This window comes from Gadus morhua, chromosome 17 (genome assembly GCF_902167405.1).
Source record: "Gadus morhua chromosome 17, gadMor3.0, whole genome shotgun sequence".
Taxonomy (NCBI): Eukaryota; Metazoa; Chordata; class Actinopteri; order Gadiformes; family Gadidae; genus Gadus; species Gadus morhua.
In genome coordinates, this window is record NC_044064.1 from 2116936 (window position 1) to 2130618 (window position 13683).

At 45.7% G+C, this 13683-nt stretch overlaps 1 protein-coding gene across 1 annotated transcript; it reads right to left on the reverse strand.

Annotated features, from left to right (window-relative positions):
* Positions 1 to 1249: 1249 nt before the first annotated feature.
* On the reverse strand, positions 1250 to 12586 carry LOC115529742 (adhesion G protein-coupled receptor L3; the record flags this gene model as incomplete). The annotated part of the gene is given in 6 exon segments (XM_030338730.1): positions 1250 to 4096; positions 5177 to 5194; positions 6681 to 6806; positions 10289 to 10385; positions 10957 to 11082; positions 12418 to 12586. Coding segments are annotated over 6 exon segments (1573 nt in total), but the record flags the coding sequence as incomplete, so codon positions are not given.
* Positions 12587 to 13683: the final 1097 nt, after the last annotated feature.

Below are 13683 nucleotides of genomic sequence, written 5' to 3' on the forward strand. Positions count from 1 at the left end.
CCCCCCGCCACAAACACCCCCTCACTGTTCCAGCTGCTGTGTCCCTTCTGAATCGTTCCTTCTGGAACGTTCCCCAAACCGCTGTTTACTCAACGCTGTGTTTTCTGCACCGCTTGCATGTACGTGGGTTGGCCCCGGGGCCCCGGGAGAGAGCGGGCAGGAGGGGGTGTGCGCGGCAGCAGCTTATGAGCTCGCGTAATGACTCATTAATAAAGTGTGTGGAGGGCCAGAGTCATGTCTTCAGCACATTTCATTAACTCGCCCGGTTTGCAAACGCCATTCAAACTGATTCGACGCCTGATGACTCCAGCACTTTTTCCTGACTTTTTTTATTTTTTTCTTGGTTATTTATACAAGAGTCATACATCTGGGTAAATCCCCCCCCCCCCCCCCCCCCCCCCCCCTGACATTATCCATCTCCGTGTATCGTAACCCAGAGAGATATGGTGTTTCGGGTTGATCAATAGGCCAAGGGAACCATCTCTCTCGCCCAGCCGGTGACAGTTAATCAGATGCAGATTATTCATGTTGCCTACAGGGGGAGACGATTCTGTAGTCTGCATTATTTTGCATGCATAAAATATTAAATACTGGGCAGATGTAATTTTTTTTTTTATTAATCAATATGGATTAATCGACAAATAATTATTGACAAACTGTTAAAACGGTTATCTGTCGTGGTGAGCAGTTTTGGAACTTTACAAAAGATTAATTTCAGTTAATATATAATATGATTCATTATGTATGTATTTTTGTAAATATAAATATTTAGATATGTGTATGTAAAATTATGTAACAATTGTATGTACACATCTCTTCTTCGTTTGTTTCAGGAAATACACCGTCCAAAATGACCTCATTCACCTTGCATGCTTTTTGGTTTTTAAACACAAGCTAGCGTTTGGAACCAAGATGGCTACAAGGCGAGTAAGGCCCATAAAGATCATAACTTAAGTGTAACAATAACTTACCACACTGAGCCTGAGACGCCCAACGAAAACTGTCGCATTCCCGCTCTCACAAAATCATAACCTGGTGAAAAAAAAGAAAATCCATCTAAAAATGAACACACCCATACAACCAAGTGTGTATTTTATGCATATTAAAAAAGAACAAAACTTAAAACTTCAATTAAAAACGAATAAATCTACTTTCACAGAGACATTTGACAAAGACGCTGACGCCGGTGTACTGTATGTCCTTGACATTCACTAAATTAAATCAGCAAGGAATCCATAAGTTAGACCAGTAGTGGTATTGAAACGTTTATTACAGTTTGTTTATGAAAGCTGGACAAGCTTAAGGAGTACATTATTAGTTCCTGTGTAATGATCGCTGGGGGTTTGGCACCACACTGAACGTAATGCTAATAGGAGTAATAACAATTAATTAATCAATAATCTAATCCATTGTTTCTTATCCCAATGCCATTGGTATAATTCTTACAAGTGTGTGACATTTTTCGTGAATAATCTTTTAATCTTTGTTGGAAAAAACCAAACAAGTTTCACTGTTACAACAAATATTAGTTATGGGATCATTGAAAGTGGAAACCAATACAAAAAGGAATAAATAAAAGAACAACGTATCACAATGTTCGCCAACAATGAAAAAATATACCTGCCACTAATTTTACGGACCTCATTTTTGCCTTAGTATTGTTTTAACAAATAAATATTTGCCCCTCAAGGATTAAGAAAAAACAACAGACTTTTGCAGTTACTTTTTCACTCAAAAATAATTTTGTTTAATCAGTAAAACAATTGTCTTTTTTTATACAAGTGCCTGGTGCTGAACATTATTCCAATAAAGTTGTAATTCAATCTTTCTATTGAGCCTCTCCTCAACGACAAAATGACTGCAGGATGGCAGAGCTCCGGTCTGCTATCAAGATATCTCTCTAATAACGTCATGGACATTTAAGACTAATTCTGCACTCTTGAGAGTCACTGAATCAAAGTTCTTTCTATACAGTAAAAACCACAACCCCAAAACAAACAAACAAAATTAAACATAAGTGTGAAAGATGGGTCATATGACACGCATAAAGGTTTATGCGTGTATTCGTACGAGTTGAATTTGTTTTGTTACTTGTTGATGGGTTCTTTGAAATGTTTCATAAAAATACAAAATACAAATTAAAAGTTAAAATACAGAAAACGACTGGTATCAGAAATCAAAAGGGCCAGCACAACCAAACTGTTCGTATCCACTACATTTACAAAGACAAAAGGGTTTGGGTGGAACAAAAAGCATACTTTTATGTGCAATGCTAGTATCTGTACAATTACATAGAAATATCTCATAATTCTCTTATTAGTTTTTCCTCCCTCTTTTCAACAACTGTTATTACAGTGAAAGGAATCTAAAAAACAAAACAAAAAAACAATATCTATGCTCCAAAGCATACATTCGGTGATTCCTTCATCTTTGTTTAAAATCCGTTTTTATTTTTTAATTTTCCCGGACTCTCAACCGAAGATGTGCTGCAACTAAAGCGAAGGAAATCTGTCAAAAAGCCAAAAATGGATACAGAAGAATAATAAAATAGTCTTTTCTCTAAATCTCCCATATTTTTAATGGTTTTTCGGGCCATTTGAAGTTCCTTTGGACTCTCTCACTGAATCTCCAAGTCCTACAAAAAAAAAACTTTTTGCATGAGTCCTCATCTGTCGTCACACCCAGACAAAACACAAAGGTCAGACGCAGGGTTAGAGCCTCTCACAAAAGAGAAAGACAACATCGAGAGAATCCCGCGGTGGTCCGACCGCGGCCCGGTCCCATGAGCCCACCAAAACAGGCCTAGTTCCAAACACCCCGTTTTGGGGTCACTATTAGCAACAGGACCAGAGTTAGCATCCTGCGCCTCAGTCTTCGGAAACACAGAATAAAAAGAGAGGGCTAGAGTCGCCGGCCAGAGATCTGCACAATGGGCACACTGGGAAGGAGGGAGGGAGGGAGGGAGAGAGAGAGTGACAGGAGAGAGGAGAACCACAGCAATAGGGGAAGGGAGGGCAGCATGAGGGGACCTAGAAGGGATCCATGGGGTACTCCGCCGTCTATAGGCTGGTGACCAGGTGCGAGGGCTCCCTCTCGGGCTCCCCGGGGGCCAGATCTTCCTTGTTGGGGGACACGATGAAGCCCTCGCTGCTGCCCCGCCCCAGCTGGTAGTAGGAGTGCAGCTGGTGCAGGTGGTTGCGTGAGCCAAGGTTGGGCATGCTCTTGTAGTAGACGTCGTCCGAGCCCGCCTCCTGGCTCTTTGAGTCCCCGGCGTCCTTGGGGCCGTCAGCGGAGGCCGCGGATGCTGCCGCCGCCGACGCTGCCGCGTCCGCCAGGCCGGCGAGTACGGGCATGCTGGTGTACAGGGAGTCCCTCTGGTGGTTGTGGTGGTGGTGGGGGTGGTTGTGGGTGTGGTGGGCGTGGCCGGGCATGGCCGGGGAGCAGCCCTCCTCCCGGGCGTGTTCGTTGGCGAGCAGCGGGAAGAAGCTTTCGCTGTTCTCCTGCGGGATCCGCCGCCTTGACGAGGAGGTGGCGCCGGGCGCTAGGAAGGGGTGGTGGGACTGGGGGAGGGGCGGGGGCGGAGCAGACGGGTGCAAATGGTTGTGGAGGCTCTCTGAGGGCTGCAGGGGCGGCGGCAGCATCAGCGGCGGCCGCTGGGGCAGCAGGGGCACGACGGACTCCTCGCGGATGAGCTCCAGCCCCAGGCCCTCGTCGCGGTGCGGGCCGAAGGTGGCGTGGTGGTGGTCGTCCAGGCCCAGGGCCATGTTCATGGCCATGCCCATGCCCAGGCCCATGCCGTAGCCGCTGTCCTTGCCGCCGTTGCTCACGCTGTTTACCAGCTTGTTCATTAGGTTTCGGTTCTGCTCGGCCGAGCGGTCGTGGGTGTTGTTGAGGTAGGAGGGGATGTAGTTGGACGTGAGCTCCTTCAGGATCTTCTTCTCCAGCGTGGTCTCCTTGTGGTTGAAGCCCCGGTCGATAATCTGCACGCAGTCACTCATGTACTCGGCGCTGGCGATGCTGTAGCTGTTGCCGTGGTTACCATTCAGTGGTAGAGTATCCATGACACTTGTATCCCGGGCATTGTTCAGGATCCCCTCTGGAATGACAAAACCCGGTTTGGGAAGGGGGGGTGGGGTGTTGGGAATGGGTGAGAAGGGTTTACAAATGGCATGAGCCAATTACTGCTGCTAAAATGTCACTTGGAACAAATAAAACACAAATACACACACACACACACACATACACACTGGCCAGAGATGGTCAATTTAATTTGGTGACTGCAACTTTAGTCGTACTGTCAAACACTCGCTTAACGTTTCCTCTGATTGAGTCGGTACACAATCCAAAAATGAATACACTGTGGATACAAGTTGTGCGGACGAAGCCTTTTTGTATCAAAACATCTTAGATACTTACCTTATTGTTTTTAAACAGCAGACAACAGTGACATGCACACAATGAAAAAGGCACAACAGCTAAGGCCGCAGACGTCGGCCACCACAACACAGAGAGAAACACAGCCATGCACACAACACTTAAAAGTAACACACAAAGACTAGGGTTGAAGCTCTATTGCCCAGTGCAAGCATGTACTGTATGTCCCACCATTAAAATGTTCCTTACAGAGAATGTACTAATACAAGCACGCCAATGCATAATAAGCAACAAAAACAATGGGCACCCTGCCAAATTGATCTTCATATTTAATATATAAATAACATCTACCCCTGCCCAACATCATATGTATTATTCATAGAGCTGCTTTAGTAAATATTCAGGAATTACACCTCATGAATTTAGTTTGACAACTTCAATGCTGCATTTGTTAAAAAAGTATACAACAAAGCACAGTTGTCTCCAACTTTAATGTTTTATAAAGTTTTATCTTGTGTTATGTTTACGAATGCTCTTTCTGCGGTGAACCCGAACGTCCCATCCGGGATCAACCAACGTTTCTGCAGCTCTTTTTGTACATACAGGTATACTACGTGCGTGTGTATATTCGTCTATCCATCTTCACTAGTTGGTTTTGCGTAGGGAAGACTTTTACATTTTTATAGTGCGTCTCTCAATGGCAAATCCCCTATGAACCCTTTAGTCAGCACTGAGTGAGGAAAGAAGGTGAAATCCATAGCAAATTACATTTGGTAAGCAATGTTTAGTTTGACGCCCATACTTGTCTCTCTGTAGGGCTCTTTAACGGCGACAGCGTGAGGAGGGGAGAGGAAGAAAGCACAACAATAAAACACATAAATAAGCAGAACGGCGACAGGAAGGAAGAGAAATATCAAACGCACAAGGCACGGTTCGTTATAAAGGCACTGTGGCCCACATGTGACATCAATGCAGGGTGATAAATGGCCTTCGGGAATATAGACCTCAAACATATGCTTCCGTTTGCTGGTGATTATGATAAAGTTATGGCCGAAGGACTATGAATAGCTGACATTGAATTATTAAACCGTAATTTGTTCAGTCATTGTTTTTCTGTCTGATCTTGTGCTAGATAGACAAATGCAGATATCGCCCACATTTAGCATAACTTAACGATTAATATAAACATTTGCAAACAGGACACCACAAATCTGTCTTATGGTTTTCCTCCTCTTGTTAATTTTCCTTTAAACCACATCATAGCTTTTGCTAACACTTTGCTAACAAACGTGCGGCACCATTATAAGAAATAAAACAGAAAATAAACGAATTCAAACAAACAGAGAGAAAAAATGTACATCAATAAAAAAGAATACAAGGGCACAGAAACAAAACAAACAAAAGCCATGACACAGAGCTTTATCAACACTCTGGAGGAAAGCAACACCATAAGACCGCCGCTGGTGTATCTTGGCTGCAGAACGCCACAGCTATCGGGTCCAAATTGGGTTTCAAAGAAATGTGTACCCAAGGAGGGTAACTGATGCTGAATGGCATTGGACTGACAGCGACGATACACCTTCGGGCTCCAACTCTGCATCAATACAGTGGAGTCGCTGTACGTCTGTACGTCTGTCTGTTCTGTTTACGGAGGGATTGGAGGACGGAGGATAGTGTCTTTGATCCAAGCCTTGTGAAGAACCCTCTCATCGTAGGTGACTGACGCTGTCTCCCTGGACGACAGATTAGAATCAAATTCAAGTTTGGTTTATTCTTAATGACTTGGCGGCCATTTTGTTTTCATTTAGACTTGGGTTGGGAAAGTCGACCGCGAGGAGCTGGCAAACACTGTTATTTTAGACTCTGCTACGAATAGATGAGCGAATGCGGCCTATAGCTTGCTCCTTTGTTGTGTGTCTGCTCTGGGGGATACCCCCGGCGTTGTGAGGCACGCCATGAATAAATCACTCACGTGTTGACTTAGAAAACATATAAATCAGCGCATTGATGATCACACATCGGCGTATAAATAAATCATCCGGACAAAAACGAAAGCTAGTGGAGTGGTGCAAAAAGAAGTCTCACCACGTTTTAGAAAAGTATTAACATCAAAGTACTATCGCAGTATAACGCGCCGGCTCCTACGTTTACCGTACCGTATCGAGTCAAGTCGTCGCGTCGGGAATCAAACCTCAACCCAGTCCGATAACAACGCTGAGGCCTCACAAAGACACCGTCCTCGCCTGATCCCCGCCCCCAGGTTTAAAGACAGGAGAAGGAGGGAGAGAGAGAGAGCGAAGCCACACCTTGCGTGTTGTACATGCCCAAGGGGTTGTTATAGATGGATGACTCCCCAAGCAGGGTGTTATAGGGATTGTTAGTGCCATGGGGTCGCAGCAGAGAATTAGGGATAAGATGGTTAGCCATAGCCCCTGGAACAGCCAGACGGATAAAAGAGGGGGAGAGAGAGAGAGCGGGGGGAGACAGAGAGAGACGAGGAGAAGGGGGACAGGAGAGTGGAGACAGAGGAAGGGTTGGTAAACAGTGAGGTATGTGGAGAGAGAGAGAGAGGGAGAGGGAGAGATAACATCAGGTCAGGCACAAGCATTGGAGCGTGGGCGCTAGGCGTTATCGGGAGCCGTTTTTGCCGCCGGTTGGGATGTCGATCGGCCAGTTTTCCCCCCCTGTTGTGACATCACACATGGGAGTGGTCCCAACTTGTGATGTCAGAAAAGGGTCGTTTTTGAAAATGGCTTGTCAACGTCGCAACCCGGGGGTAAAAAAGGGGTCCTTCAACATTCAAAACGACTGTGCGGCCGTTAGTGGGAAGGTTCGATGTTGCCCGCTCGAAACGCCGAACCAACGCCGCTAAGGGTCCCACAAAAGCCATTTGTTTCTTGGCGATCGCCGTGCCCAAACATTGATCGCTAACATGGTTTAGCAGACAGTAGCAACATTCAAAAGAAAACTAACGAATGCACACAAGCAGAGACAGAGCTGAAGTCAAACATTGTACAGCCCTGCAAAAACAGGACACATTCAAGAGCCTTGACAGGCCTTCAGCAAACGCTGGAACAATGTCAAATGAGTTTGCGCTTCACTTCGATGATTGTCACGGTGATGTAATGAATAAAAAGTGGCAATTCAGTGCAGAGTGATACCACTTGAGACCTTAACTTTCGCTACTTGAATGTGTTAATCATAAAACGCATTATAAACTCTTGCTTATTTATGCAAACCCTCTGGATTTATCGATCACACCCACTTGGATTTTGGAGGGGAATGTTATTTACTGAACTCTGTGGTCCATTGTGTGCGCACCAGTAGTGGCTACTTAATCTCACGATCATGGATGTTATTTTAACTACCTTCAGGTGACTCATTCCCTTACCCTGAAAAACCTCCACCTTTTCTATTTCCGTGTGTGTGTGTGTGTGTGCATGTGCGTGTGTGCAAGTGTGTGTGTGTGTACTGGCCCTTCCTATCACTCATCCGAACGAGCAGTATCCCTTAATAGATGACGCCCCCTTCACAAAGTGCTGGACCAGACATTTCATAGCTGGCCTGTACACCCTGTACACAACGCACCCATCGAATAGTGGGAGTTACTTTGCATCCGAGTGCGATCGCGCTCCTTAGGAAATGGCCGCCGGAGGCACTGAGACACAAATAGAGCTTTTTACATTTTACTGAACCACATCATGTACAACTGGGACCAGTCTGAGCCGGGTGATTAAGCTTACTGTGGCCTTTCGCTACAGTCAGGCGGGAAGCTTTGGTAGCCTCTGTGCCGGCTTAAAGAAAGGTAACCTTAGAGTCTGGAAAAGTACTGACATAACGACGCTGTTTTGTTATAGTTATGTCACTGAGGTAGGCAGACGTGAACCAACTTTAACTGGGATGTTTGCTTTGTTTTTTAATATTAATTCTAACAGTGTTCTTGTTGAGGTAATAAAACTGGATATTAATATCAGTGTCACCTTCTATGTGAGATGATTGGTGTCATTTACATCTCGACTCTCCTCCCTCTCACCTTGGCTGTGTTTTGATTATCAGAAAGACGCTTTTCCAAAGCCTGTCCTGATTGCATGTGTGATAACCACCATCACTGGGGGACTGGGAGACCACCCCCGATCAAGTCCCACAATACCCCCTCCCTCCTGTAACATGAGGCGTCCCTGAGCAAGACACCTCACCCTAACTGCTCCCGACAAGCTGGCTGTCCCCTTGCATGGTTGACTCCGCCGTCGTCGGTGTGTGAATGTGTGTATGAACCGTTGAGGTAAAAGCGTCTGGTAAAAGCGTCTGCTCAATGCCCTAAATGTAAATGTAGATGTAATGTCATCCAAGGAGAATGCTTGGATTTAAATAACGGGGACCAATCAGAGAGAAGCGTGCACCAGCGTATCCATAGCGATGACACAGAAGGGGGTTGGTGCTAACTATGGCTGCCTGCCTCTGTTAACTATGGGGGGTCCATGGGGTGAACCTCTCGTCGATAAGGGGCAACACTATTACAGCCCCACTTGAAAGCACACCTGCATTAACACATCGATTCATATTATATATGCACTCACGGCCTGGGGAGATACTTTGGATGAGAAACGTCCACCATTCAGCTTTTCCCGACATGTTCCTACTCTGGTCAAGATCTGTATTTTATTTTTAAATAATCGATTTCTTCTACTTTCGTCCGTCGTTTCTTCAGTGAAATATCTTGTTTTTGTATGCTTCTCTTGGCTAGCAGCCCATCGACCACTGCGCCCTCGCTCAGGTCTGACCCCTTTTTACTACAGATAAAGGCTGTGCGCATGTGTGTGTGCTCGCACGTGTGTGTGTGTGTGCACGCACGAGAATTGATGGTGCTGAGCTGAGTGTGTAATTATTGAGATCTTGACACTCCTTCCCGCTGTCGAACATTAATCCGTCATCGTAACAATGTATTAGTGTCTATGCTCTAATATGGGGCCCTGGGCGAGCGAGAGAGAGAGAGAGAGAGAGAGAGAGAGAGAGAGAGAGAGAGAGAGAGAGAGAGAGAGAGAGAGACCACAATCAAAGGCTATGCTACATTTAGTGCTAATGTGCCACTCTTGGACACACTGCACAATTTGTGTCGTTAAAAATTGTATTGACGCGCATCATTTAACCTGCACACTTTAAATATTATTATCTCTACTAAGTGTGATTTTGGGCCTTATAGATAACCCTTGCTGATCATAAGAATCATGAACAGTGTAAAATGACCATGCATCATGTGTTATATCACACACTTTCATTGACTGAGAATAATATGTGCGTACACAAACCTTGTAACGTCCAATTAGATGCAAGATTTTAGACATATCTGCTGAAAATATTGATTGATGTATTTGGTGGAAACTAGTTTTCCTAACTTATACAGGCTGGAAAAAAACACTTGGTTACCAAGCAAACAATAAGTCGCATGTGGACAGGCCCAGTTTGGAGTTTGCATGTGGAATCTTTTAATTAATGGATATTCTCCTCCACATCATTGAGATTCTACTGATGTTTAGCAGTACACTCTTCCACCAAAGTCAAATCAGTGTTTTAATTAAGGCGGACTCTACAAGTCTTTCTCACACAACATCTGATTTTATTTGGATGTTTTAGTCTGTGAGTAGGAGGCGTTCTCAAAAAATAAGTGAAAAATAAATCCAAAACTTCCAAAATCAAAATACACAAGGAAGTCCTCAGAAGTTAACCATGTAGGGAAGGGGCTGGGTTAAAGGGGAAGGTAGGGGTCAACCAAGCCTTCTGTACTGTGTGTGTGTGTGTGTGTGTGTGTGTGTGTGTGTGTGTGTGTGTGTGTGTGTGTGTCTGTGTCTGTGTGTCTGTATGTCTGTGTGTCTGTGTGTCTGTGTGTCTGTGTGTCTGTGTGTCTGTGTGCGCGTACCTCTGTTGAGCGACGCCGAGCTGTTGATGTCCCCGGTGATGAAGGACGACTCGGACTGTTTCCTCACCGTGTCGTTCCACATGCGCCGGATTCGGCTCTGCGGAGATGAGCGTCAGTATGCATGTGTGCTGCTATCACATGAGCATTAGCTGCTATACTCAGCAGTAGCTACCTAGAAGCAGCGAGCTAGAAGCAGCTCGCTAGAAGTAGCTCGCTAGAGGCAGCGAGCTAGAAGTAGCTCGCTAGAAGCTGCTCGCTAGAAGCAGCTCGCTAGAAGTAGCTAGCTAGCTAAACTAACCTTATGAAAGTAGCATTAATTGCTGGCTATAAAGTAGACCATATACTCAGGGCAGGAAAGCACATTGGAATCAATCTAATGTGAAGAAAGGCAGGAAATGTTGTCCGGTATGACGATATGTCGCCTGGAATTGATTGTCGGGTTCAAAAATCAAAATAGGTTTGACGAACTTTCTTCTCAAACTGAAAAATCGGAATTGAACTCTTAAACGCAAAATCGTTTCTTTGTATTGAAATAGACGGCTATCCTGGGCAAAGTATCCCCACATGAGGGGCGGGATACACATCAGGAGACATGGACGGTATGACACATCTGTGTACGTGACCGGGCTGAGAGGTGACGGGGGGGGGGGGGCTGACGGGGGACAAACCTGTGACCCGGTGGTGTAGCGTCCGGGGGGGCGCACGGCACCGCTCTTTGCCGAGCCGATGGAACTCTCCACGCTCTTCCCGCTACAGCAGTGGGTCCGCAAACACTTCCCGTACTCCTTACGCACCTGGCCAACGGGAAAAACACACAAGTTAAGGGGCGGGAAACCTGGGAGGCAGAGCGGAACGGCCAGGACTAAAGAATACAACATATTTAAAAAGAAAACAACAAAAAGCATCCAGGAAATATGTCTAAATACACAATAAGAGTGTCACATTTGACATTTATACTTAAAATTGAGGGCATTAAGAAGACACTTTTATCCAAAGCGACTTACAGTAAGTACATTTGTCAGAAGAAAGAGAAACAATATATATCGCTGTCGGTACAGTAAGGATGTTCATAGAACCATGTGCCGAGATCTATTACAGGCCTAGGAGCAAAATTAAACGTAAGCTATTGATAATTGACACTACGCATAGGAAGCATATGCTACATGATCAAATATCGTCATAATTTTAATTATTGGGAATCTAACCCACTTCCTAACCATCCCTGCAAGGTAGGATCCCTCTTCTGTGTTCCTCTACACGTTCCTTCCCCTTTTGGGTTTTTGGGGAGGGGGTTCTTATCGCCCTTTAAGGGGGCTTAAGGTGTGAGGAAGTGTTGTGGTTGTAACGTTGGCCCGCGATTCCCTCCGAGACGATAGCGGTGATTAAAGGGCTATGGAAATACATTTGACATTGATATCGACATTGACGTGCGTTTCTATTTTAACCGTCCCTGAGGTGAGGCTACAGCCTTCAACCATCCTTGGAATGGAAAAGGTTGGACATAATTGCTACTTTCTTTTACGGCGAGAGTGCAGCCGTCTGACTACAAAGCCTGATAAAAAACACATATTTTTACTCAACACTACTCCCCTAGCATGTTGGTATAATGTGCTGGCATCCTATTTCTCCGTCTTCCTAAAATGTCATTGAGTGTGAGGATACCAGTATCGGAAATTCCTCATCGGGTATCGCCGAGAACGCAAGTCTCTGTGCTCCGATCCGATCGCAAACAAAACATTACAAAAACCTCAGTGTTATGCTGCGTTCGTTAAAGGTCCGAGGTGGAAAAGTCGGAATGGGAAACGCGCCATCTCCGGCCTACGTGCGTTCGAGCTAAGTCGGAAAAACATGGATGCTCAAGCTTAACCGGAAGAAATCAAATGTATTATTATAATTATAGCTTTCAAATGTAAATCATCTAATTCGACAGTAAGTGAACCGACAGCTGGCATCGTAGCTGAACCCTTCAATAGTGCTATTCGTAGTTACAATGCGAGATGCTGTATCGGTATACACTTGGTATCGGCTGACACTCAAGTTCAGGAACCTGAATCGGTATCGGGAAGGAAGAAAAATGGCATCGGAACATCTTCATCCAAAACCCGACCCAGAAACCCCGGCGTCCTTGCCTTCTTCTGCAGCACGCAGTGGAAGATGAAGATGAACATGCCCTGCAGGGAGTTGAAGATGGTGAAGAGGTAGGCCATGACCAGCGTGCTCTCGTTGACGTACATCAGGCCGAAGGCCCAGGTCAGGCCCAGCAGACACAGCAGCGCGATGGCCCCGATCACCCAGGACCTGTGCGGCGAACCGCGAGGAGAAAGAGGGAGGAGGAACCGTCATGACACAGTACCGGGGGTCTTCATTCATTTATTAATTTATTAATTAACCCGGGGGGGGGGGGGGGCTTTCAGCTTGGTTAAGACGTTCTCTGCTTAAGGAAATGGAAAGTAGGTGCAATTTAAGTACAGGCAATTTAACGTACATAAAAGTCAGGTAAGAATAAATAGAGAAATATATATCTAAATAGATGAGTGCCGTCGTCTAATGCTTTCTACAATGTTGCAGACGGTGCAGACTGAAAGTAAGATGCATCACATGCCATCGAGATTAACTCGTTAAGTACATGGTTCTTTATTATAAATCGACCTCGCGGATGGAGAATCCATTTAAAAGGACGCTATTGGACTATAGGAATGGAACATACTCTTCCCCTTACACCGCACCACAACATAACCCTGAGGCAGGATGAAGGTTTGAGGTTTGGACGGAAAGAAAAGGGAGAAAAATGTAATTGAAAATTCTTCATCGGACGAATGGTCAGAGGAGCACAGACAGAGGCCGGCTGATGTGTAGGAGAACAGTGTGACTCCAGAGAGGAGGAAGGAAGGAGGAAGACCTTGTGGATTTGGGGAGGCGACAATAGGATGAGCGGGCTTCTGGTTGGGGTTTTGAGGACCCAGGGACCCCAGGCTGGTTGATGCAGCCCACACACAAACATAAACGGGGGGCGGTGCACACAGCTGTGTAAGCTCTCCATGAGGGGAAGTCTGTGTGTGTGTGTGTGTGTGTGTGTGTGTGTCCCCCCCACCCCTACACACACGTTGAATCACTGTGATGATTCAGAGAGGTGAGCGCAGAATCGATGCGGTGCTACGTGATTGGTTCTCACGGAGGGAGGGGTAAGTGATAAATGGCTTCGAGGGACGGGGATGGGGACGGGGGGACGGGGGGACGGGGGGACGGGGCGTTGGTGGTGGCTGGGTGGAGGGGGGGGGTTTTATCATTTTTAGTCTTACTTGATTTCAGGCTCGTAATCTTGATAGCTTAGTAACGGTATTTCAAACGAGAAAAGAAAAAGATAAAAACAGAATGAGGCAAAATTAAGGCGCATT